This window comes from Bombina bombina, chromosome 3 (assembly GCF_027579735.1).
Source record: "Bombina bombina isolate aBomBom1 chromosome 3, aBomBom1.pri, whole genome shotgun sequence".
Taxonomy (NCBI): domain Eukaryota; kingdom Metazoa; phylum Chordata; class Amphibia; order Anura; family Bombinatoridae; genus Bombina; species Bombina bombina.
Window position 1 is genome coordinate 489618579 of NC_069501.1, and position 26788 is coordinate 489645366.

The 26788-nt window shown below is 39.9% G+C and overlaps 1 protein-coding gene across 5 annotated transcripts in view; it reads left to right on the forward strand.

Annotated features, from left to right (window-relative positions):
- The window catches only part of DCAF6 (DDB1 and CUL4 associated factor 6), an 863174-nt gene that overhangs the window by 696074 nt on the left and 140312 nt on the right, over nt 1-26788 (forward strand). The window contains exon 20 of one of the 5 annotated variants that reach the window (XM_053706830.1): nt 3128-3412. The exons of the other annotated variants lie outside the window; for them this stretch is intronic. Within the exon in view, the coding sequence (XP_053562805.1) occupies nt 3128-3186 (59 nt within the window). The 3' untranslated portion in view covers nt 3187-3412. Of the gene's footprint in view, nt 1-3127; nt 3413-26788 lie in introns of those variants that run through there. 5 annotated transcript variants of the gene reach the window in all.

Consider the following 26788-nt stretch of genomic DNA (forward strand, 5'->3'; position numbering starts at 1 on the left):
GATGCCTTTCAAAGGTGCGTTCGGGATCTATCCTCCTTAGGAGTTGTTGTCCCGGTGCCTATCGAAGAAAGAGGTTTGGGGTTTTATTCAAACCTTTTCGTGGTCCCAAAGAAAGAGGGAACTTTCTGCCCGATTCTGGACCTAAAGTGCTTAAACAAATTTCTCAGTGTCCCTTACTTCAAGATGGAGACGATGAGGTCCATCCTTCCTTTAATTCAGGAAGGCCAGTTTATGACCACTATAGATCTGAAGGACGCTTACCTTTATGTTCCAATCCACAGGGATCACTTTTAGTTCCTGATGTTTGCATTCCTGGACCAGCACTTCCAGTTCATTGCCCTTCCGTTTGGCCTAGCTACTGCTCCAAGAATCTTTACGAAGGTTCTGGGGGCTCTTGTAGCCATTGCCAGAACTCAGGGTATTGCAGTTGCCCCATACTTGTACGATGATTGGACGATATTTGGTGCAAGCACCATCCTTTCGTCTTGCGGAAGAATTCTTTGATCACATGGATGGAAGATAAATTTGGAAAAGAGTTCTCTTATCCCAAGTACCAGGGTGGAATTCCTTGGTACTATAATAGACTCTATATCCATGAGGATATTTCTATTAGACCAGAGACGTTGCAAGCTAACTTCGACATGTCTTGCCCTCCGGACCTCCTTGAGTCCCTCTGTGGCTCAGTGTATGGAGGTGATTGGTGTCATGGTGTCCTGCATGGACAACATTCCTTTTGCCAGGTTTCGTCTCAGACCTTTACAACTGTGCATGCTGAGGCAGTGGAACGGCTATCATTCAGATCTGTCTCAACAGATTGTATTAGACAGCCGGTCGATAGAATCGCTCTCTTGGTGGCTCTGTCCAAATCATCTGTCCCGAGGGGCATGCTTCTTAAGACCATCCTGAGAGATTGTGACTACGGATGCAAGCCTATCCGGATGGGGAACTGTTTGGGGTGCCAGGAAGGCACAGGGGTTGTAAACTCCCTTCCGATCAATATTTTGGAACTACAGGCAATCTTCAAGGCCTTGAGGGCTTAGCCACTTCTGGGTTTGTCCAAGTTTATCAGATTCCAATCAGAAAATATAACCTCTGTGGCTTACATCAACCATCAGGGGGGAACAAGAAATTCCTTGGCAATGAAGGAAGTATCTTAGATTCTGGAGTGAGCGGAGGCCCACAACTGTTCGCTGTCAGCGATCCACATTCCGGGTGTGGACAACTGGGAGGCGGATTTTCTCAGCAGGCAATCCTTCCATCCAGGGGAATGGTCTCTCCATCCCGAGGTGTTTGCAGAGATATGCAGCAAGTGGGGGATGCAAAAGATAGATCTCATGGCGTTCTGTCTCAATACCAAGCTACCCAGGTATGGGTCGAGGTCGAGGGATCCCCAAGTGGATCTAATAGATGCACTAGCAGTGCCCTGGAGGTTCAAACTCGTATATATTTTTCCTCCATTACTGCTTCTTCCTCGAGTGGTGGCCGCATCAAGCAGAAGCGGGTATTAGTAATCCTTATTGCTCCATCGTGGCCGTGAAGGACGTGGTTCGCTGATCTAGTTGGGATGTCTTCATCTACTCAGTGGAAGTTACCTTGTCGCAGAGACCAGCTGATACAAGGTCCATTTGTTAATCAAAATCTAGATTCTCTGAGGCTGACTGTGTGGAGATTTAATGTTTAGTCTTAGCCAAGAAAGATTTCTCTGAGAGTGTCATTGATACTCTTATTCAAGCTTGTAAACCAGTTACTCAGCGTATCTACCACAAGATGTGGAAGACCTACTTATTATGATGTGAAGAGTGTTTTTACCTGGCACAGAGTTAAGGTTGCTAGGATCTTATCTTTTCTCCAGAATGGGCTGGAGAAGGGCCTTTCTGCTTGTTCCCTGAGGGGACAGATTTCGTCCCTATAGGTTTTATTTCACAATAAACTGGCTGAGCTTCTTCACGTGCAGTCCTTTGTTAAGGCTCTGATTAGGATCAGATTTGTGTTTAGATCTGGGGCTCCTCCTTGGAGCCTAAATCTTTTTTTGCAACAGGTTCAGTTTGAGCCTCTGCATTCTGTTGACATTAAATTGTTATCTTGGAAGGTTCTCTTTTTATTGAGATTGCTGCTTTGCAATGTGAGCCCCCTTATCTGATTTTTCATGCAGATATAAGGCAGTTTTACATACTACATTAGGTTTTCTTCCTAAGGTTGTGTCATATCGCAACATCAATCAGGAGATTGTGGTTCCTTCTTTATGTCCTAATCCTTCTTCATCAAAGGAACGCTTACTTCGCAATTTTGATGTGGTTCGTGCCTTGTTCTATCTTCAGGCTACTAAGGAGTTTAGCCAATCTTTCTCCTTGTAGTTATCTATTTGGGGAAGCGTAAGGGGCAGAAGGCTACTTCGACTTCCCTATCTTTTTGATTAAGGAGTGTCATCCGCTTAGCTTACGAGACAGCAGGACATCGTCCTCCTGAGAAGATAACGGCTCATTCTACTAGAGCAGTGGCTTCCTCTTGGGCCTTTAAGAATCTGGTCCTCCTTACATACTTTTTAAAAAATTTAAAAATTTGATGTTTTTGCTTTGGGGGAAGCAGCTTTTGGGAGAAAAATTTTGCAGGCTGTGGTGCCCTCAGAATAGGGTCTGCCTCTTCCTTTTTGTTACCTCCCGTTATTCATTCAGTGTCTTCTGGAGCTTGGGTATAGTTTTCGCAGCAGTAAGGAATAAAGCCGTGGACTCTCCCTATCTTAGGAAGGAAAACATAATTTATGCTTACCAGATAAATTCCTTTCGGATAGGGAGAGTCCACGTCCCCGCCCGTTTTTTCTCGTCTATGGGCCCCTTGGCACCATTTATACCCTAATGTTTCTCCTACTTTTCCTTGTTCCCTCGACAGAATGACTGGGGTAATGAGGAAGTGAGAGGGATATTTAAACCTTTGGCTGGGGTGTCTTTGCCTCCTCCTGGTGGTCAGGTATTGTATTTCCCAACAGTAAGGAGTGAAGCCGTGGACTCTCCCTATCTGGAAGAAAAGCAATTTATCTGTTAAGCATAAATTATGTTTTTTAAAAAGACTAATTTATTGACCGTCCACTGCACACATCAGACTTCTTAGCATTATTGTTCCTCTTTTTCAGATCGATTGGAAGACAGACAAGAAAGTGCTGCTCAAGAAAATTCAAATGAAGATGATTAATCTTTCATATGTAAACTTAAACTAATATATAAAATGAATTTATTATATATATATTTTTTTTAAAGTTTGTTTTTACAAAGCCTCAAATTTTGGATTAAAATCTATGAATACTTCTTCAAAACCTAATAATTTATTTTCAGACCCCCCTATTGATTTTCCATATAGAAAATGTAATGGTCTAAATTTATTTCAATAATAAACTGACATTATTTTGTTATTTTAAGAACCAATATTTTTTTTTATGAAACCTTGGCATGGTGGAATTTAGAATGGATATGCACAACGTCATCAAGTCTGTGTTAATACTACTTTTATATATTAAAAAAAATCATTAAAGCTATGAAGGAATCAGGAATATATTAATATAAGTATTGTATATTAGTACTATATCATTTTTTTATTATTGTTTTTAAACTGCATAAAAAATTGAATTTGTAATATATAATTTGTAATCAGAATTTCTTGGGGAAGAGACACAAAAATTTCCTATTAGAACTTAAATATATATATCTATATATATCTATATATATATATATCTATATATATCATTTCATTTTTATATACTGTATATTCAAGAAATATTCTATATTATGATCAGGAATAAGCCAACTTGGCTAATAATAATAATATTAAAAACTTACTTTAAACATTTCACCTGACTTGCAGGCATATTTCTGTTTGTAAAAAGCTGGTAGTAATAAAACATCTACAGGTGTAGTTTCAGCAAATGTTGATTGCTAAAATTGGTTTAATGTTTTTGTTTGTTGTTTTGTGGCTTGGCTTTCCCCCTGCAGGGGAAAAATTGAATTATTTACTTCAGTATAAAAGACTGTGCACATTTGTTTTAATGGAAGTAAATTGGAAAGTTGTTTAAAATGACATGCTGTATCTGAATCATGAAAGTTTAATTTAACCTGAGTGTCCTTTTAACCCATACCATTGAGAGATGCAGAGTACACCCATCCAGCGTTCCTTGACCACAGCTCTCACTGCACACTAGGTCATACACGCTTACCGCATTCCTTTACCTCATGTTGCCAAAAATAATTTTTCTCTGGTCTCCCTTGTAAGAGCGTCCTCTAAGCTCACATTGTTCCAGACCCCTCTGATATTTCTTGTGACATCCGACATCCAATTACTATTGTGTTATACAAACAGGATTATGCTTCAGTATACCCTCACCGCAATTAGCACTGCACTTAAAGGAACAGTCAACACCAGATTTTTTTTGTTGTTTAAAAAGATAGATAATCCCTTTATTACCCATTCCCCAGTTTTGCATAACCAACACTGTTATATTAATACACTTTTTACCTCTGTGATTACCTTGTATCTAAGCCTCTGCAAACTGCCCCCTTATTTCAGTTCTTTTGACAGACATTTTAGCCAATCAGTGCTTACTCCAAGGGTACTTCATGTGTGTGAGCTCAGTGTTATCTATATGACATACATTAACTAACACCCCCTAGTTGTGAAAAACTGTCAAAATGCATTCACATAAGAGGTGGTCTTCAAGGTCAAAGAAATTAGCATATGAGCCTACCTAGGTTTAGCTTTCAACTAGGAATACCAATAGAACAAAGCAAAACTAGTGATAAAAGTAAATTGGAAATCTGTTTAAAATTACATGCCCTAATTGAATCATGAAAGTTTATTTTGGACTTGACTGTCCCAGGTCCTGGGTCTTACACGTCTTCTTTTTTTATAGGGTTTCTAATTGGAGCTGAGGTTGTGCACCATTTTTATTATTGAGATTTGTATTTTTATAAAATATTTTTATGACTCTCTCCTTGATACAGTGTAATCTGCGAACGTTATACATTGCTATACCTGGACAGTGATCTGTTTCTTATACCACTATCAGTGCACATTTGTTTAGAAGAATTTGTTGTTATAAGTTCAAAGTACTGAGTGTTTCAATCTTGGTTCATGCACATAGTATTCTGTTTGATAGGGCCTGTTTAGTTCTGAAGAATATGAGTAATCACAAAGTGCCACATTTTATGGATGGATAGTCATTGTATTAAATACAGTGGGAGGGGTTACATGTGCCACTTGTTTTATTGTGTAGATTTATTTTATGTGACATTAACTAAATACACTATTTTATATATTTATATGGTTTAACGGTTCTGCTTGAAAGCAAGATAAACTCGATTTTGAAGTAAAGTACATTTGAAAATGAAGTGAAGAATGATGAGATACATTTCAAATACTGCTGAAGTAAATTGTTGGGTTTTATTGAACATTTTTTTCCAGCATGTAGCCAATCAACATAAAACCAAAATACCCTGTAGTTCTTTTTGCTTTTGTGTTGGTAACTATAGGTTTTTAGTGATTTTATTTAAAGGGACACTGGACCCAAATTTTTTCTTTCATGATTCAGATACAGCATGAAATTTTAAGCAACTTTCTAATTTACTCCTATTATCAAAATGTCTTCATTCTCTTGGTATCTTTATTTGAAATGTAAGTCTAGATGCCGGCCCATTTTTGGTGAACAACCTGGGTTGTTCCTGCTGATTGGTGGATAAATTCATCTACCAATAAAAAAGTGCTGAACCTTTAAAAACGTTTAGATGCCTTATTTTTCAAATAAAGATAGCAAGAGAACGAAGAAAAATTGATAATAGGAGTAAATTAGAAAGTTGCATAAAATTGCATGCTCTATCTGAATCACGAAAGAAAAATTTGGGGTTCAGTGCCCCTTTAATGTTTGAGGGCCCCATACACAAGTGAGTGCCAATGCTTCACCTTTAGCTTAGTGGCTAGTGATGGCTGCTGATAGCGAAATGAGTGGGGATTATTTATTTTTGATCCCTTATTTTTTATGAATCTTTAAGACTTTTTTGTTGGCCATAATAGTTATATCCTGAGGATGAGTCCTTGGGGCTTTTTGAATGGATTGATGGTTCAAAGGAGAAAATTAGTTTAATTATTCACCTCATCATTCCAGGGCTGAGATATAATTGCTCTGTGACAACTCAGGCAATGTACAGGTTAATTTATCCACTGTAGGAGTAAGGGGTATAAATGAATATAAAACACAGAGTAGGAGAACCGATCTTTATAAAATCTTTAGTTTATTGATGATCCTTAAAAATGACAGCAGACAACCAGAATGAGAACAAAGCAGTAGGCAACTGACACATTTCGGCTAACATGCCATAGTCTTAGTTGCTTAATGAACATGGTCTATCTGAGTTTGTTCATCATCAATTCAATAATAGATAAAAGGAAGGTTAGAATGGATATATAAGCTTAAATGCATTTTGTTAGTATTCAGGGATTTCTAGGGTGTTCCAATAGCTCCACCTGTATATACATTAGCCAGTGTTGTCTATGATAAGCCATTGTGTATATAGATGGTATGGCCATATCTCAGTGGCATATTTACTTTATACACCCTCATGCAGTCTCTGTAAAAAAAATACTGTGCACGCACACACAGTCTCACGCACAGTGCTTATTAAATTATCTATCCAGTTCCTGTGTTACTCTTTGCAATTCATTCATTAAAGATCACTAATCTCGCTATGGTTTAGTGAATAAGCTCTGTAGTATAAGGTAAGATTTGGTGAGAATGTAAAATAAGAAACAGCTTAGTGAATTGTGTCTGATAGGTGCATCAAGAGCTGGCCTGAGAGAGTCAAAAGTGTCTTTGTAAAGACGGTGTTGGGAGTTGGCAGAGGGATTGATACTTGCCTGGAGGGCGTTGGTGTTCTCTGGTAATGGAGAAGAACGGACAGACCATGTAGTAGTCACTCCCATACGGTTAAACACTTCAATATATTTCTATAGGGAAAATATTTCCCTCTGAAATTATTATAAAATATTTGTAGACAGTTCCCTTTGAATTATTTTTGAAATTAGATTTAGCGTAAAAAAACGGTACACACATCCAAATATTACTGTAAGCCAAGAAATGTAAAACCAAAAAAAATGCCTATAAAGATAATCGCACAAGGAAATAGGTTTGCAGTTTTGTGTGATGTGATTTTTGTCTGCTGTTGAATGCACAGTCATTTTTGTGTCTCTCCTAACTGCACTAACCAAGGATGTTTAGAACAGTTCTGTTTTAGGAGATCATGTGATCTGCTGAGGTGTTCAGTGAATAGAATGAGAGATAAATATGTCTTGTAAAGTATCTGCTTCTTTAAAAGGTTTCTGTAATCTATTTACATGAAAACAAAATACTTACAAAGGTTTTCAAGAAAGGGTGCAAATTTGCTGATAAAATACTGTGTCAGTTATTGTAAGCTGTTTTATTGACACTGTGAAATTCTAAATTTACTGATTAGCATATGGGGGGGTTACTTATGACTGTAAAATGATCGTGTGCATTAAGGATTGTGTTGTTGTTCTTAAAGTCAGGTTATGCACAAATTATTTTTTAACTTATAATTGCTTTTTTTTTGCAATTGATAATTGCTATGTAGCCATTAGCTCTGAGGTATGAGAACTGTATATTAGCCACAGCATAATATTTCTATCCATCTCTCTTTCTGTATCTATCTCAGGCTTGTTAAAGAAGAAAAAGTTATAGGTAAAGGAACAGGGATGTGATGTTTGTTAAATTTCATGAATCGCTTTCATTGCCAATTTAAAATGATGTTTTAACCAAAAGAAAACATATAGCATGTTGTATTTTTGCTATATAAACATATGCAAATGTTATTTAGTTAAAGCTCCTAGGGCCAATCAGATGCTGAATACACCAAGCCATGCAGCCTTGTTGCTGGGTTATGCAGCCACTGGTTAGTTATAAAGTAAAAAGTACCTGGAGTTCATTTTTGTTAAGGGGACAGTAAAGTCAAAATTAAACTTTCCAATGCTATGTTTTTCTTTCATGTAATTAGCAAGAGTCCATGAGCTAGTGACGTATGGGATATACATTCCTACCAGGAGGGGCAAAGTTTCCCAAACCTCAAAATGCCTATAAATACACCCCTCACCACACCCACAAATCAGTTTTACAAACTTTGCCTCCTATGGAGGTGGTGAAGTAAGTTTGTGCTAGATTCTACGTTGATATGCGCTCCGCAGCAGGTTGGAGCCCGGTTTTCCTCTCAGCGTGCAGTGAATGTCAGAGGGATGTGAGGAGAGTATTGCCTATTTGAATTCAATGATCTCCTTCTACGGGGTCTATTTCATAGGGTCTCTGTTATCGGTCGTAGAGATTCATCTCTTACCTCCCTTTTCAGATCGACGATATACTCTTATATATACCATTACCTCTACTGATTCTCGTTTCAGTACTGTTTTGGCTTTCTACTACATGTAGATGAGTGTCCTGGGGTAAGTAAGTCTTATTTTCTGTGACACTCTAAGCTATGGTTGGGCACTTTTATATAAAGTTCTAAATATATGTCTTCAAACATTTATTTGCCTTGACTCAGGATGTTCAACGTTCCTTAGTTCCAGTCAGTTTCATATTTGGGATAATGCATATGAATAAATCAATTTTTTTCTTACCTTAAAATTTGACTTTTTTCCCTGTGGGCTGTTAGGCTCGCGGGGGCTGAAAATGCTTCATTTTATTGCGTCATTCTTGGCGCATACTTTTTTGGCGCAAAATTTTTTTTTTCTCGTTTCCGGCGTCATACGTGTCGCCAGAAGTTGCGTCATTTTTGACGTTTTTTTGCGCCAAAAGTGTTGGCGTTCCGGATGTGGCATCACTTTTGGCGCCAAAAGCATTTAGGCGCCAAATAATGTGGGCGTCTTTTTGGCGCTAAAAAATATGGGCGTCTTTTTGGCGCTAAAAAATATGGGCGTCACTTTTGTCTCCACATTATTTAAGTCTCATTGTTTATTGCTTCTGGTTGCTAGAAGCTTGTTCACTGGCATTTTTTCCCATTCCTGAAACTGTCATTTAAGGAATTTGATCAATTTTGCTTTATATGTTGTTTTTTCTATTACATATTGCAAGATGTCCCAGATTGACCTTGAGTCAGAAGATACTTCTGGAAAATCGCTGCCTGGTGCTGGATCTACCAAAGTTAAGTGTATCTGCTGTAAACTTGTGGTATCTGTTCCTCCAGCTGTTGTTTGTAATGAATGTCATGACAAACTTGTTAATGCAGATAATATTTCCTTTAGTAATGTTACATTACCTGTTGTTGTTCCATCAACATCTAATACTCAGAGTGTTCCTGTTAACATAAGAGATTTTGTTAATAAATCCATTAAGAAGGCTATGTCTGTTATTCCTCCTTCTAGTAAACGTAAAAGGTCTTTTAAAACTTCTCATTTTTCAGATGAATTTTTAATGAACATCATCATTCTGATTCTGATAATGATTCCTCTGGTTCAGAGGATTCTGTTTCAGAGGTTGATGCTGATAAATCTTCATATTTATTCAAAATGGAATTTATTCGTTCTTTACTTAAAGAAGTCTTAATTGCATTAGAAATAGAGGATTCTGGTCCTCTTGATACTAAATCTAAACGTTTAAATAAGGTTTTTAAATCTCCTGTAGTTATTCCAGAAGTTTTTCCTGTCCCTGATGCTATTTCTGAAGTAATCTCCAGGGAATGGAATAATTTGGGTAATTCATTTACTCCTTCTAAACGTTTTAAGCAATTATATCCTGTGCCATCTGACAGATTAGAGTTTTGGGACAAAATCCCTAAGGTTGATGGGGCTGTCTCTACTCTTGCTAAAACGTACTACTATTACTACGGCAGATAGTACTTCCTTTAAGGATCCTTTAGATAGGAAGATTGAATCCTTTCTAAGAAAAGCTTACTTATGTTCAGGTAATCTTCTTAGACCTGCTATATCTTTAGCGGATGTTGCTGCAGCTTCAACTTTTTGGTTAGAAGCTTTAGCGCAACAAGTAACAGATCATAATTCTCATAGCATTGTTAATCTTTTTCAACATGCTAATAACTTTATTTGTGATGCCATCTTTGATATCATTAGGGTTGATGTCAGGTATATGTCTCTAGCTATTTTAGCTAGAAGAGCTTTATGGCTTAAGACTTGGAATGCTGATATGTCTTCTAAGTCAACTTTGCTTTCCCTTTCTTTCCAGGGTAATAAATTATTTGGTTCTTAGTTGGATTCTATTATTTCAACTGTTACTGGAGGGAAAGGAACTTTTTTACCACAGGATAAAAAATCTAAAGGTAAATTTAGGTCTAATAATCGTTTTCGTTCCTTTCGTCACAATAAGGAACAAAAGCCTGATCCTTCATCCACAGGAGCGGTATCAGTTTGGAAACCATCTCCAGTCTGGAATAAATCCAAGCCTTTTAGAAAACCAAAGCCAGCTCCCAAGTCCACATGAAGGTGCGGCCCTCATTTCAGCCCAGCTGGTAGGGGGCAGATTACGTTTTTTCAAAGAAATTTGGATCAATTCAATTCACAATCTTTGGATTCAGAACATTGTTTCAGACAGGTACAGAATTGGCTTCAAGATAAGGCCTCCTACAAAGAGATTTTTTCTTTCCCGTGTCCCAGTAAATCCAGCGAAGGCTCAAGCATTTCTGAAATGTGTTTCAGATCTAGAGTTGGCTGGAGTAATTATGCCAGTTCCAGTTCTGGAACAGGGGCTGGGGTTTTATTCAAATCTCTTCATTGTACCAAAGAAGGAGAATTCCTTCAGACCAGTTCTGGATCTAAAAATATTGAATCGTTATGTAAGGATACCAACATTCAAAATGGTAACTATAAGGACTATCCTGCCTTTTGTTCAGCAAGGGCATTATATGTCCACAATAGATTTACAGGATGCATATCTGCATATTCCGATTCATCCAGATCACTATCAGTTTCTGAGATTCTCTTTCCTGGACAAGCATTACCAGTTTGTGGCTCTGCCGTTTGGCCTAGCAACAGCTCCAAGGATTTTTACAAAGGTTCTCGGTGCCCTTCTGTCTGTAATCAGAGAACAGGGTATTGTGGTATTTCCTTATTTGGATGATATCTTGGTACTTGCTCAGTCTTCACATTTAGCAGAATCTCATACGAATCGACTTGTATTGTTTCTTCGAGATCATGGTTGGAGGATCAATTTACCGAAAAGTTCATTGATTCCTCAGACAAGGGTAACCTTTTTAGGTTTCCAGATAGATTCAGTGTCCATGACTCTGTCTCTGACAGACAAGAGACGTCTAAAATTGATTTCAGCTTGTCGAAACCTTCAGTCTCAATCATTCCCTTCGGTAGCCTTATGCATGGAAATTCTAGGTCTTATGACTGCTGCATCGGACGCGATCCCCTTTGCTCGTTTTCACATGCGACCTCTTCAGCTCTGTATGCTGAACCAGTGGTGCAGGGATTACACAAAGATATATCAATTGATATCTTTAAAACCGATTGTACGACACTCTCTGACGTGGTGGACAGATCACCATCGTTTAGTTCAGGGGGCTTCTTTTGTTCTTCCAACCTGGACTGTGATTTCAACAGATGCAAGTCTGACAGGTTGGGGAGCTGTTTGGGGGTCTCTGACAGCATAAGGGGTTTGGGAATCTCAGGAGGTGAGATTACCAATCAATATTTTGGAACTCCGTGCAATTTTCAGAGCTCTTCAGTCATGGCCTCTTCTAAAGAGAGAATCGTTCATTTGTTTTCAGACAGACAATGTCACAACTGTGGCATATATCAATCATCAAGGAGGGACTCACAGTCCTCTGGCTATGAAAGAAGTATCTCGAATACTGGTTTGGGCGGAATCCAGCTCCTGTCTAATTTCTGCGGTTCATATCCCAGGTATAGACAATTGGGAAGCGGATTATCTCAGTCGCCAAACGTTACATCCGGGCGAATGGTCTCTTCACCCAGAGGTATTTCTTCAGATTGTTCAAATGTGGGGACTTCCAGAAATAGATCTGATGACTTCTCATCTAAACAAGAAACTTCCCAGGTATCTGTCCAGATCCAGGGATCCTCAGGCGGAAGCAGTGGATGCATTGTCACTTCCTTGGAAGTATCATCCTGCCTATATCTTTCCGCCTCTAGTTCTTCTTCCAAGAGTAATCTCCAAGATTCTGAAGGAATGCTCATTTGTTCTGCTGGTGGCTCCAGCATGGCCTCACAGGTTTTGGTATGCGGATCTTGTCCGGATGGCCTCTTGCCAACCGTGGACTCTTCCGTTAAGACCAGACCTTCTGTCGCAAGGTCCTTTTTTCCATCAGGATCTTAAATCCTTAAATTTGAAGGTATGGAGATTGAACGCTTGATTCTTAGTCAAAGAGGTTTCTCTGACTCTGTGATTAATACTATGTTACAGGCTCGTAAATCTGTATCTAGGAAGATATATTATCGAGTCTGGAAGACTTACATTTCTTGGTGTCTTTCTCATCATTTTTCCTGGCATTCTTTTAGAATTCCGAGAATTTTACAGTTTCTTCAGGATGGTTTGGATAAAGGTTTGTCTGCAAGTTCCTTGAAAGGACAAATCTCTGCTCTTTCTGTTCTTTTTCACAGAAAGATTGCTAATCTTCCTGATATTCATTGTTTTATACAAGCTTTGGTTCGTATAAAACCTGTTATTAAGTCAATTTCTCCTCCTTGGAGTTTGAATTTGGTTCTGGGGGCTCTTCAAGCTCCTCCGTTTGAACCGATGCATTCACTGGACATTAAATTACTTTCTTGGAAAGTTTTGTTTCTTTTGGCCATCTCTTCTGCTAGAAGGGTTTCTAAATTATCTGCTCTTTCTTGTGAGTCTCCTTTTCTGATTTTTCATCAGGATAAGGCGGTGTTGCGAACTTCTTTTAAATTTTTACCTAAGGTTGTGAATTCTAACAACATTAGTAGAGAAATTGTGGTTCCTTCATTGTGTCCTAATCCTAAGAATTCTAAGGAGAGATCATTGCATTCTTTGGATGTAGTTAGAGCTTTGAAATATTATGTTGAAGCTACTAAGAATTTCCGAAAGACTTCTAGTCTATTCGTTATTTTTTCCGGTTCTAGGAAAGGTTAGAAGGCCTCTGCCATTTCTTTGGCATCTTGGTTGAAATCTTTAATTCATCATGCTTATGTCGAGTCGGGTAAAACTCCGCCTCAAAGGATTACAGCTCATGCTACTAGGTCAGTTTCTACTTCCTGGGCGTTTAGGAATGAGGCTTCGGTTGATCAGATTTGCAAAGCAGCAACTTGGTCTTCTTTGCATACTTTTACTAAATTCTACCATTTTGATGTGTTTTCTTCTTCTGAAGCAGTTTTTGGTAGAAAAGTACTTCAGGCAGCTGTTTCAGTTTGATTCTTCTGCTTATAATTTCAGTTTTTTTCATTATAAAATGTAAACTTTATTTTGGGTGTGGATTATTTTCAGCGGAATTGGCTGTCTTTATTTTATCCCTCCCTCTCTAGTGACTCTTGCGTGGAAGATCCACATCTTGGGTATTCATTATCCCATACGTCACTAGCTCATGGACTCTTGCTAATTACATGAAAGAAAACATAATTTATGTAAGAACTTACCTGATAAATTAATTTCTTTCATATTAGCAAGAGTCCATGGGGCCCACCCTTTTTGTGGTGGTTATGATTTTTTTGTATAAAGCACAATTATTCCAATTCCTTATTTTTTATGCTTTCGCAGTTTTTTCTTATCACCCCACTTCTTGGCTATTCGTTAAACTGATTTGTGGGTGTGGTGAGGGGTGTATTTATAGGCATTTTGAGGTTTGGGAAACTTTGCCCCTCCTGGTAGGAATGTATATCCCATACGTCACTAGCTCATGGACTCTTGCTAATATGAAAGAAATGAATTTATCAGGTAAGTTCTTACATAAATTATGTTTTTTGGTATCCTTTTTTGAAGAGGACACTTAGGTTTAGGATCAAGTAAAGCACTGCTGGGAGCTAGCTAGTGATTGGTGGCTGAACATATCTGCCTCTTGTCATTGGTTTAACAGATGTGTTCAGCTAGCTCCCAGTAGTGCTTTGCTGCTTATGAGCCTACTTTTCAACAAAGGATACATGAAGAACAAAAATCATTTGGAAATAGCAATACAGTGGAAATTGTTTAAAAGGACATGCTCTGTTTGAATTATGAGTTACATTTTTGACTTTACTGTCTTATTAAGGAAATTCCATATCCCTTTAAATTATTTGTTTTTTCGAAATACTCATTTCTGATTTGAAGAATAAATAACTTATTTGGTAGTTGTTGTAGATATGATTTTGATGCACCCTTATAACTACACATTAAATAATTCATGTTTGTATATTCTGTATAAATATGTAAAGCAATTACTTAAAGTTTTAAGATATTGCCTAGAAAAAAATAAAACTATTGAAAGTTAATTTAAAAATGTGTTATTTTTTGTAGCTTTGTGTCTGTGTACTAGATGACTTTGTCTTAAAGACATTAGGACATTTCCATGCCATTCTGAAAACACTGTGCCTTAACAACATTAGGACGGCATGGAATTTCCTAACTTCTGTGGCCCCCAGCTCCCCCCGTAAAACTTGCACACTTGGATCCGATACAGGGAATTGCCTGGCAACGCAGGCATTCACCCAGGAGCCAATCAATGCCATTGGAGTCTCTGATCAGTAAGTGGGGAATTGGTGGGTTGGTTGAAGGAATTAGTGTTAGGTAGGAGTAAAAAATACTAACCCTTTCAGTGCTGTTTAGATCAATGTATGACATTTCTATGTATGAAAACTGAAATAGGTTGGCCCCATATTTGACTTCCTGAAACCCCATAAAACCTGTACATGAGGGGTATTGTTGTACTCGTGTCTTATTGCAGTTAATCAGGATTAAGATATTCACAATAAAAAGTGTGTGTGTTTGAAAAGAATAAAATTGTATTTCTCCCACTTACATAGATTTCTCTTGTTAAGTGTATCCAGTCCACGGATCATCCATTACTTGTGGGATATTCTCCTTCCCAACAGGAAGTTGCAAGAGGATCACCCACAGCAGAGCTGCTATATAGCTCCTCCCCTCACTGCCATATCCAGTCATTCTCTTGCAACTCTCAACAAAGATGGACGTAGTAAGAGGAGAGTGGTGTATTATAGTTAGTTTTTTAACTTCAATCAAAAGTTTGTTATTTTTAAATGGTACCAGAGTGTACTGTTTATCTCAGGCAGTATTTAGAAGAAGAATCTGCCTGCATTTTCTATGATCTTAGCAGAAGTAACTAAGATCCATGGCTGTTCTCACATATTCTGAGGAGTGAGGTAACTTCAGAGAGGGAATGGCGTGCAGGTTTTTCTGCAATAAGGTATGTGCAGTTAATATATTTCTAGGGATGGAATTTGCTAGAAAAATGCTGCTGATACCGGATTAATGTAAGTTAAGCCTTAAATGCAGTGATAGCGACTGGTATCAGGCTTATTAACAGAGATACATACTCTTATAAAAGTGTAATATAAAACATTTGCTGGCATGTTAATCGTTTTTATATATGTTTGGTGACAAAACTTATTGGGGCCTAGTTTTTTTCCACATGGCTGGTTTGATTTTTGCCTAGAAACAGGCTTTCCACTGTTGCAATATGAGTGGGAAGGGCCTATTTTAGTGCTTTTCTGTGCAGTTAAAAATACTGATAGTGGAGTACACCTAGCGCCTACTAAATAAGACCTCTGGCTTTGATAATTTGACACCTAGTTGTCAAAATGGAAAGATGAAACTAATAAGGTATACCAAAGCGCCAACTATACGAAGGCTGGGTCTGGACCTAATGCAATATTGTCAAACTATTACAATAAACAATTTATTGAGTACACTAATAAGTTAACTTATTTGTGTACTCAATAAATTGTTTATTGTAATAGTTTGACAATATTGCATTAGGTCCAGACCCAGCCTTCGTATAGTTGGCGCTTTGGTATACCTTATTAGCTTATCAGTTAAAAATACTGACAGAGACATTCAGCTTCCCTCTGCATGATACAAGACATCTCTGAAGGGCTCAAAAGGCTTCAAAGTCGTGTTTGAGGAGGGTAACAATCACAGTAGACTGTGGCAGTTGTGACTGTGTTTAAAAAACGTTTTTGTCATTTATTATTCTGTTTTTGTTATTAAGGGGTTAATCATCCATTTGCAAGTGGGTGCAATGCTCTGCTGACTTGTTACATACACTGTAAAAATTTTGTTAGTGTAGCTGCCTTTTTTCACTGTTATTTCAAATTTTGTCAAAATTTGTTTCTCTTAAAGGCACAGTAACGTTTTTTATATTGCTTGTTAACTTGCTTTAAAGTGTTTTCCAAGCTTGCTAGTCTCATTGCTAGTCTATACAAACATGTCTGAAACAGAGGATACTTGTTCATTATGTTTAAAAGCCATGGTGGAGCCCCATAGGAGAATGTGTACTAAATGTATTGATTTCACCTTAAACAGTAAAGATCAGTCTTTATCTATAAAAGAATTGTCACCAGAGGGGTCTGTCGAGGGGGAAGTTATGCCGACTAACTCTCCCCACGTGTCGGACCCTTCGCCTCCCGCTCAAGGGACGCACGCTAATATGGCGCCAAGTACATCAGGGACGCCCATAGCGATTACTTTGCAGGACATGGCTGCAATCATGAATAATACCCTGTCAGAGGTATTATCCAGATTGCCTGAATTGAGAGGCAAGCGCGATAGCTCTGGGGTTAGATGAGATACAGAGCGCGTAGATGCTGTAAGAGCCATGTCTGATACTGCGTCACAATATGCAGAACCTGAGGACGGAGAGCTTCAGTCTGTGGGTGACGTCTCTGAATCGGGGAGACCTGATTCAGAGATTTCTAATTTTAAATTTAAGCTTGAGAACCTCCGTGTATTGCTTGGGGAGGTATTAGCTGCTCTGAATGACTGTGACACAATTGCAGTGCCAGAGAAATTGTGTAGGCTGGATAGATACTATGCAGTGCCGGTGAGTACTGATGTTTTTCCAATACCTAAAAGGCTTACAGAAATTATTAGTAAGGAGTGGGATAGGCCCGGTGTGCCCTTTTCCTCACCTCCTATATTTAGAAAAATGTTTCCAATAGATGCCACTACACGGGACTTATGGCAGTCTGTCCCTAAGGTGGAGGGAGCAGTTTCTACTTTAGCAAAGCGTACCACTATCCCGGTTGAGGACAGTTGTGCTTTTTCAGATCCAATGGATAAAAAATTAGAGGGTTACCTTAAGAAAATGTTTATTCAACAAGGTTTTATTTTACAGCCCCTTGCATGCATTGCGCCTGTCACTGCTGCGGCGGCATTCTGGTTTGAGGCCCTGGAAGAGGCCATCCATACAGCTCCATTGACTGAAATTGTTGACAAGCTTAGAACTCTTAAGCTAGCTAACTCATTTGTTTCTGATGCCATTGTTCATTTGACTAAACTAACGGCTAAGAATTCCGGATTCGCCATCCAGGCGCGTAGGGCGCTATGGCTCAAATCCTGGTCAGCTGATGTGACTTCAAAGACTAAATTACTCAACATTCCTTTCAAGGGGCAGACCTTATTCGGGCCTGGTTTGAAAGAAATTATTGCTGACATTACTGGAGGTAAGGGTCATACCCTTCCTCAGGACAGGGCCAAATCAAAGGCCAAACAGTCTAATTTTCGTGCCTTTCGAAATTTCAAGGCAGGTGCAGCATCAACTTCCTCTGCTTCAAAACAAGAGGGAACTTTTGCTCAATCCAAGCAGGCCTGGAAACCTAACCAGTCCTGGAACAAGGGCAAGCAGGCCAGAAAGCCTGCTGCTGCCTCTAAGACAGCATGAAGGAGCGGCCCCCTATCCGACAACGGATCTAGTAGGGGGCAGAATCTCTCTTCACCCAGGCGTGGGCAAGAGATGTTCAGGATCCCTGGGCGTTGGAGATCATATCTCAGGGATATCTTCTGGACTTCAAAGCTTCTCCTCCACAAGGGAGATTTCATCTTTCAAGATTATCTGCAAACCAGATAAAGAAAGAGGCATTCCTAAGCTGCGTACAAGATCTCCTTGTAATGGGAGTGATCCATCCAGTTCCGTGGACGGAACAAGGACAGGGGTTTTATTCAAATCTGTTTGTGGTTCCCAAAAAAGAGGGAACCTTCAGACCAATTTTGGATTTAAAGATCCTAAACAAATTCCTCAGAGTTCCATCATTCAAGATGGAAACTATTCGAACCATTTTACCCATGTTCCAAGAGGGTCAGTGCATGACCACAGTGGACTTAAAGGATGCCTACCTTCACATTCCGATTCACAAGAATCATCATCAGTTCCTGAGGTTTGCCTTTCTAGACAGGCATTACCAATTTGTAGCTCTTCCATTCGGGTTGGCTACAGCCCCAAGAATTTTTACAAAGGTTCTGGGCTCACTTCTGGCGGTCCTAAGACCGCGAGGCATAGCGGTGGCTCCTTACCTGGACGACATCCTGATACAGGCGTCAAGCTTTCAAATTGCCAAATCTCATACAGAGATAGTTCTGGCATTCCTGAGGTCGCATAGGTGGAAAGTGAACGAAGAAAAGAGTTCTCTATCTCCTCTCACGAGGGTTTCCTTCCTAGGGACTCTAATAGATTCTGTAGAAATTAAAATTTATCTGACGGAGTCCAGGTTATCAAAACTTCTAAATGCTTGCCGTGTTCTTCACTCCATTCCGCGCCCCACGGTGGCTCAGTGCATGGAAGTAATCGGCTTAATGGTAGCGGCGATGGACATAGTGCCTTTCGCGCGCCTGCATCTCAGACCGCTGCAATTATGCATGCTCAGTCAGTGGAATGGGGATTACACAGATTTGTCCCCTCTACTAAATCTGGATCAGGAAACCAGAGATTCTCTTCTCTGGTGGTTATCTCGGGCCCATCTGTCCAAGGGTATGACCTTTCGCAGACCAGATTGGACAATTGTAACAACAGATGCCAGCCTTCTAGGTTGGGGTGCAGTCTGGAACTCCCTGAAGGCTCAGGGTTCATGGACTCAGGAGGAGAAACTCCTCCCAATAAATATTCTGGAGTTAAGAGCAATATTCAATGCTCTTCTGGCTTGGCCTCAGCTAGCAACACTGAGGTTCATCAGATTTCAGTTGGACAACATCACAACTGTGGCTTACATCAACCATCAAGGGGGAACCAGGAGTTCCCTAGCGATGTCAGAAGTCTCCAAGATAATTCGCTGGGCAGAGACTCACTCTTGCCACCTGTCAGCGATCCATATCCCAGGTGTAGAGAACTGGGAGGCGGATTTTCTAAGTCGTCAGACTTTTCATCCGGGGGAATGGGAACTCCATCCGGAGGTGTTTGCTCAATTGGTTCTCCGTTGGGGCAAACCAGAATTAGATCTCATGGCGTCTCGCCAGAACGCCAAGCTTCCTTGTTACGGATCCAGGTCCAGGGACCCAGAAGCGGCACTGATAGATGCTCTAGCAGCGCCTTGGTTCTTCAACCTGGCTTATGTGTTTCCACCGTTTCCTCTGCTCCCTCGTCTGATTGCCAAAATCAAACAGGAAAGAGCATCGGTGATATTGATAGCGCCTGCGTGGCTACGCAGGACCTGGTATGCAGACCTAGTGGACATGTCATCCTTTCCACCATGGACTCTGCCTCTGAGACAAGACCTTCTAATACAAGGTCCTTTCAATCATCCAAATCTACTTTCTCTGAGACTGACTGCATGGAGATTGAACGCTTGATCCTATCAAAGCGTGGCTTTTCCGAGTCAGTCATTGATACCTTAATACAGGCACGAAAGCCTGTTACCAGGAAATTTACCACAAGATATGGCGTAAATATCTTCATTGGTGTGAATCCAAGAATTACTCATGGAGTAGGGTTAGGATTACTAGGATATTGTCCTTCCTCCAAGAGGGTTTGGACAAAGGATTATCAGCTAGTTCTTTAAAGGGACAGATTTCTGCTCTGTCTATTCTTTTACACAAGCGTCTGGCAGAAGTTCCAGACGTTCAGGCATTTTGTCAGGCTTTAGTTAGAATTAAGCCTGTGTTTAAACCTGTTGCTCCTCCATGGAGCTTAAACTTGGTTCTTAAAGTTCTTCAAGGGGTTCCGTTTGAACCCCTTCATTCTATTGATATCAAACTTCTTTCATGGAAAGTTCTTTTTCTGATGGCTATTTCCTTGGCTCGAAGAGTCTCGGAGTTATCTGCCTTACATTGTGATTCTCCTTATCTGATCTTTCATTCAGATAAAGTTGTTCCACGTACAAAACCTGGGTTTTTACCTAAGGTGGTTTCTAACAAGAATATCAATCAAGAGATTGTTGTTCCATCATTATGTCCTAATCCTTCTTCAAAGAAGGAACGTCTTTTGCATAATCTAGACGTAGTCCGTGCCTTGAAGTTTTACTTACAGGCTACTAAAGATTTTCGCCAAACATCTAACCTGTTTGTTGTTTACTCTGGACAGAGGACTGGTCAGAAGACCTCGGCAACCTCTCTTTCTTTTTGGCTTCGGAGTATAATCCGTTTAGCCTATGAGACTGCTGGACAGCAGCCTCCTGAAAGGATTACAGCTCATTCTACTAGAGCTGTGGCTTCCACCTGGGCCTTTAAAAATGAGGCCTCTGTTGAACAGATTTGCAAGGCTGCAACTTGGTCTTCCCTTCATACATTTTCCAAATTTGATACTTTTGCTTCTTTGGAGGCTGTTTTTGGGAGAAAGGTTCTACAGGCAGTGGTTCCTTCCGTTTAAGTTCCTGCCTTGTCCCTCCCATCATCCGTGTACTTTAGCTTTGGTATTGGTATCCCACAAGTAATGGATGATCCGTGGACTGGATACACTTAACAAGAGAAAATATAATTTATGCTTACCTGATAAATTTATTTCTCTTGTAGTGTATCCAGTCCACGGCCCGCCCTGTCCTTTTCAGGCAGGTCTAAATTTTAATTAAACTACAGTCACCACTGCACCCTATGGTTTCTCCTTTCTCGGCTTGTTTCGGTCGAATGACTGGATATGGCAGTGAGGGGAGGAGCTATATAGCCGGATTTATTTTTGGGAGACGTGTTAGACTTTTATGGGAGATTTAACTTTTTTTTTTTCTTCTTAGGTGCCGTCAGTTTCTAACGTGCCGCAAGTCACTGGCGACTCCAGAAATGTGTACTTAAACACATTTCTGGACATCGCTAGTATATTCGACTTACAGCACTATATGAACTGCCGGAGCCGTATTTGTGATTCCTCCTATGTGCTGGTTGAAATTACGGAGCAACGCAGGTTTCAGCAGTTACGCTTAAGCCTGCACCGCATATGTAATCTTGCCCCAAGTCCCCAAACTGTTCCTTCAAAATCATCTCCAAAACGAAGGAGATATTAACCCCATATCCTATAGCGGTTATGAAGTGTCACACTGTGACCAAAAGGAGTCCCTTTGTAAACCTTAGGGGGAAGAATAAACCCACTCAGTACTTTTAACTAAGCAAATTAAAAGGACTTACCCTCCAGAATCGATGCTGTGGAACAGACACAGCCTCTAAAAGGTGTGACAGTCTCTCTGCGGTGCTCTGACAGGGAAGGGGAAAACAGTGTAACTCTTTAACACTGGTTACCCAGGAGCTGTTAGCGACAGTCTAGATCAATTCACAGAAAAACTTCCCCTGCATCTCCAGACTCTAACTTTCATCAACACTCTCACTGAGAGTTTTACATGACTACTTCAAGCTCCAGTTCTCTCTTGAAGGGAAAATACTCATTAAAGGACTTTCCGTATCTTCTGACACTTTCTCTGCCATCCTCCTCTAGTGACGAAAGGCAAAGAATGACTGGGGGGATGGGGGAAGTTGGAGGGATATTTAAGCCTTTGGCTGGAGTGTCTTTGCCTCCTCCTGGTGGCCAGGTGTTGATATTCCCAACAGTAAGGAATAAAGTCGTGGACTCTCCCTGCTTTTGAGAGAGAAAAAAAATACTTTCATGAGAACTTGCCCTCACAAAGTACTTAAAGCAAGGTGCTGAGCTAGTGGTTGCCACCACGAAGCCCCCTGTACCTTATAAACCACTGACTAACCGAAAGGGAGAAACCCATTACTAGCCAGGGAAGAGGAATACTAGGTACAAATTGCGGTAACCTCCTCTTATCCAGAGTAAGAACGGAGGTGCTGCTGCTGAGAAGGGGGGACATACAGGCAAATCCATAAAAGTAAATCCCTTACAGTAAAGTTCCTAGAATAGCTAAAAAATACCTCCCCTGACATTGGTGAGTATAACAGGGGAATGCAGCTAAGCGATCAAGGCCATTCGGTTTTAACTCCCCTGTCTCAGTCCTACAGAGAACCATTTTTTGTAATTTGAGAGTATTTTCTTAGCCTACAGCCCCTAGTTTTCGCAGGCAGTCGCCGGCTAGCCCTGCCCCTTCCATCAAGCCTGTGTAAGAAATTCTAGGCTGCTCTATAATAGCATGATATCCTCAGGAGAGAATTTAACAAGCGTCCCCAGACCAAGAAGGTGCCAGCCGGTCATCTTAAAAGTCCCCCCCCCCCCTCCCTGAGATAAGATATCCCCAAAGGAAGGTTAAAGTAATAAAAAAGACTTGCCCTCCAGGGTCTTGCTGTGGAGCAGTCACATCACGCTCAGGTCTGCCAGCTTCATCCAGACTTCTGACAGGGACCTGAGTAGACAGGAAAGCAGAGTAACTAACTCTGGTTGCCGGGTGAGGGGTTAGCATAGATTGGACAGAGAACTTCCCTGCGACCTCCAGCAGCTAACAGCTACCAATACTTTTACTGAAGAGGATTACATGGAAACAGCATTTCCCCAGTCCTACTTGAAGGGAAGCTACGCATTAAAGGACTTAGTTAAATTTTTCTTCAGGGCACAATCTTCGCGGCCTCCTTGTACAGAGGCAAAGAATGACTGGGGATTATGGGAAGTGGGAGGGATAAATAAGCTTTGCTGGGGTGTCTTTGCCTCCTCCTGGTGGCCAGGAGTTGAATTCCCAACAGTAATTGAATGAAATCGTGAACTCTCCATGCCATTGGAAAGAAATTAAACTTTCATGATTCATATAGGGTATGCAATTTTAAACAACTTTCCAATTTACTTTAAACATCAAATTTGTTTTGTTCTCTTATTCTTTGTTGAAAGCTAATTTTTAACTTAGTCCTGATTTCCCAATACCGCTCTCCGGCCACCCAATTGAAAATCTATTTTTTTCATGATGTGACATTTTTACCTTTATACCAATTGTCGCTTTAGACATACAGCACTCACAGGAAAAAAAAAATCCTTCCGAACTGCATATGCACTCGTGTTAACCCCTAAACCTAAGTCTAACACTAACCCTAACACCCCCTAACTTAAATATTATTTAAATACATCTAAATATCATAACTATTATTAACTAAATTAATCCTATTTAAAACTAAATACCTTTAAAATAAACCCTAATATAGCTACAATATAAATAATAATTATATTGTAGCTATCTTAGGATTTATTTTTATTTTACAGGCAACTTTCAATTTATTTTAACTAGGTACAATAGCTATTAAATAGTTAACTATTTAATAGCTACCTAGTTAAAATAAAGAGAAATTAACCTGTAAAATAAAAACTAACCTAAGTTACAATTACACCTAACACTACACTATACTTTAATAAATTATTCCTATTTAAAACTAAATACCTGTAAAATAAACCCTAACTTTGTATTTATTTTAGCTAGTTAGAATAGTTATTAAATAGTTATTAACTATTTAATAACTACCTAGCTAAAAGAAATACAAAATTACCTGTAAAATAAATCCTAACCTAAGTTACAATTAAACCTAACACTACACTATCATTAAATTAATTAAATAAATTACCTACAAATAACTACAATTAAATTACATAAACTAACTAAAGTACAAAAAATAAAAAAGCTAATTTAAAAAAAAATAAAAATAAGTTACAAACATTTTAAAAATATTACAACAATTTTAAGCTACTTACACCTAATCTAAGCCCCCTAATAAAATAACAAAGCCCCCCAAAATAAAAAAAATTCCCTACCCTATTCTACATTAAAAAGTTACCAGCTCTATTACCTTACCAGCCCTTAAAAGGGCCTTTTGCAAGGCATGCCCCAAAGAAAACAGCTCTTTTGCCTGTAAAATAAAAATACAACCCCCACAACCAAGATGGCATCTCTTCAATTCCGATTGGCTGATAGGATTCTATCAGCCAATCGGAATTAAGGTAGGAAAAATTTGATTGGCTGATGCTATCAGCCAATCAGATTGAAGTTCAATCCGATTGGCTGATCCAATCAGATTGAGCTTGCATTCTATTGGCTGTTCCGATCAGCCAATAGAATGTGAGCTCAATCTGATTGGATCAGCCAATCGGATTGAACTTCAATCTGATTGGCTGATAGCATCAGCCAATCAGATTTTTCCTACCTTAATTCCGATTGGCTGATAGAATCCTATCAGCTAATCGGAATTGAAGGGACGCCATTTTGAATCACGTCCCTTAAAGGAACCTTTAGTCGTCGGAAGAAGAGGATGGCTCCGCGTCAGCTTGTCTGAAGATGGCTCCGCTCCGGATGGATGAAGATCGAAGACGCCGCTTGGATGAAGACTTCTATCGGATGGAAGACCTCTTCAGCGCCGCCTGGATGTTGACTTCAATAGGATGGAAGACTTCTTCAGCGCCCCTTGGATGATGACTTCTGCCGCTCCGGATCTCCTCTTCAGTTTCATCGGTGGTCGGCTGGCTGAAGACGGCTCAAGGTAGGATGATCTTCAGGGGGGTAGTGTTAGGTTTATTTAAGGGGGGTTTGGGTTAGATAAGGGGTATGTGGGTGGTGGGTTTTAATGTTGGGGGGGGTTGTATTTTTATTTTACAGGCAAAAGAGCTGTTTCTCCAACATTGGTGTGTCCGGTCCACGGCGTCATCCATAACTTGTGGGAATATTCTCCTCCCCAACAGGAAATGGCAAAGAGCACAGCAAAAGCTGTCCATATAGTCCCTCCCAGGCTCCGCCCCCCCCCAGTCATTCTCTTTGCCGCTCTGAACAAGTAGCAGAAGAGTTTATGAGAGGAGTATGATTTTAGCAGCAGTAACTAAAATCGATTGCTGTTCCCACACAGGACTGTTGAGATGAGATAACTTCAGTTGGGGGGAACAGTTTGCAGACTTTTCTGCTTAAGGTATGACTAGCCATTTTTCTAACAAGACTGTGTAATGCTGGAAGGCTGTCATTTTTCCCCTCATGGGGATCGGTAAGCCATTTTCTTAGTCTCAAACAGAATAAAGGGCTTAATATGGGCTATAAAACTGGTAGACACTTTTATGGGCTAAATCGATTGCTTTATTTAGGTATTTTATACAGTTTGAAGTTGTATTTCACACTTTTATAACTTGGGGAACGTTTTTTTACGTCAGGCACTTGTTTAGACACCTTCCCAGTCAGGAAGGGCCTTTCTCTGTAGTAGGCAGAGCCTCATTTTCGTGCCATTACTGCACAGTTACTTTTGAGATCAGTACATGCAGCTGCATGTGTGTGGGTCTGGAATTCGTTGAAAAGGTTCCTAGAAGGCTTCATTTGGTATCGTATACTCCCCTGGGTTTGGTGAAGTCGCAGCAAAGGCTGGGGCTGGGACTGTAAGGGGGTTAAAACTGTAAACGGCTCCGGTTTCGACATTTTAAGGGTTAACAGCCTGAAATTTGGGGTGCAATGCTTTGAATGCTTTAAGACACTGTGGTGAAAAAAATTTGGTTAAGATTGAATAATTCCTTCATAGTTTTTCACATATTCAGTAATAAAGTGTGCCCTGTTTAAAATTTAAAGAGACAGTAACGTTTTTGTTTTAAAACGGTTTTTGTACTTTATTAACAAGTTTAAGCCTGTTTAACATGTCTGTACCTTCAGATAGATTATGTTCTGTATGTATGGAAGCCAATGTGTCTCCCCCTTCAAATATGTGTGATAATTGTGCCATAGCGTCCAAGCAAAGTAAGGACAGTACTGTCACAGATAGTAAAGTTGCCCAAGATGATTCATCAGATGAAGGGAGTAGACATAGTTCTACATCATCTCCTTCTGTGTCTACACCAGTTTTGCCCACGCAGGAGACCCCTAGTACTTCTAGCGCGCCAATGCTTGTTACTATGCAACAATTGACGGCAGTAATGGATAACTCCATAGCAAATATTTTATCCAAAATGCCTGCATTTTAGAGAGAGCGCGATTGCTCTGTTTTAAACACTGTAGAGCAGGAGGGCGCTGATGATAATTGTTCTGTCATACCCTCACACCAATCTGAAGTGGCAATGAGGGAGGTTTTGTCAGATGGGGAAATTTCTGATTCAGGAAGAATTTCTCAGCAGGCAGAACCTGATGTTGTGACATTTAAATTAGAGGATCTCCGCGCACTGCTTAAGGAGGTGCTATCTACTCTGGATGATTGTGACAATCTGGTCATCCCAGAAAAATTGTGCAAGATGGACAAGTTCCTAGAGGTCCCGGTGCACCCCGACGCTTTTCCAATACCCATGCGGGTGGCGGACATAGTGAATAAGGAGTGGGAGAAGCCAGGCATACCTTTTGTCCCTCCTCCTATATTTAAGAAATTATTTCCTATGGTCGACCCCAGAAAGGACTTATGGCAAACAGTCCCTAAGGTCGAGGGGGCGGTTTCTACACTAGCCAAACGCACGACCATTCCTATTGAGGACAATTGTGCTTTCAAAGATCCTATGGATAAAAAATTGGAGGGTTTGCTTAAAAAGAT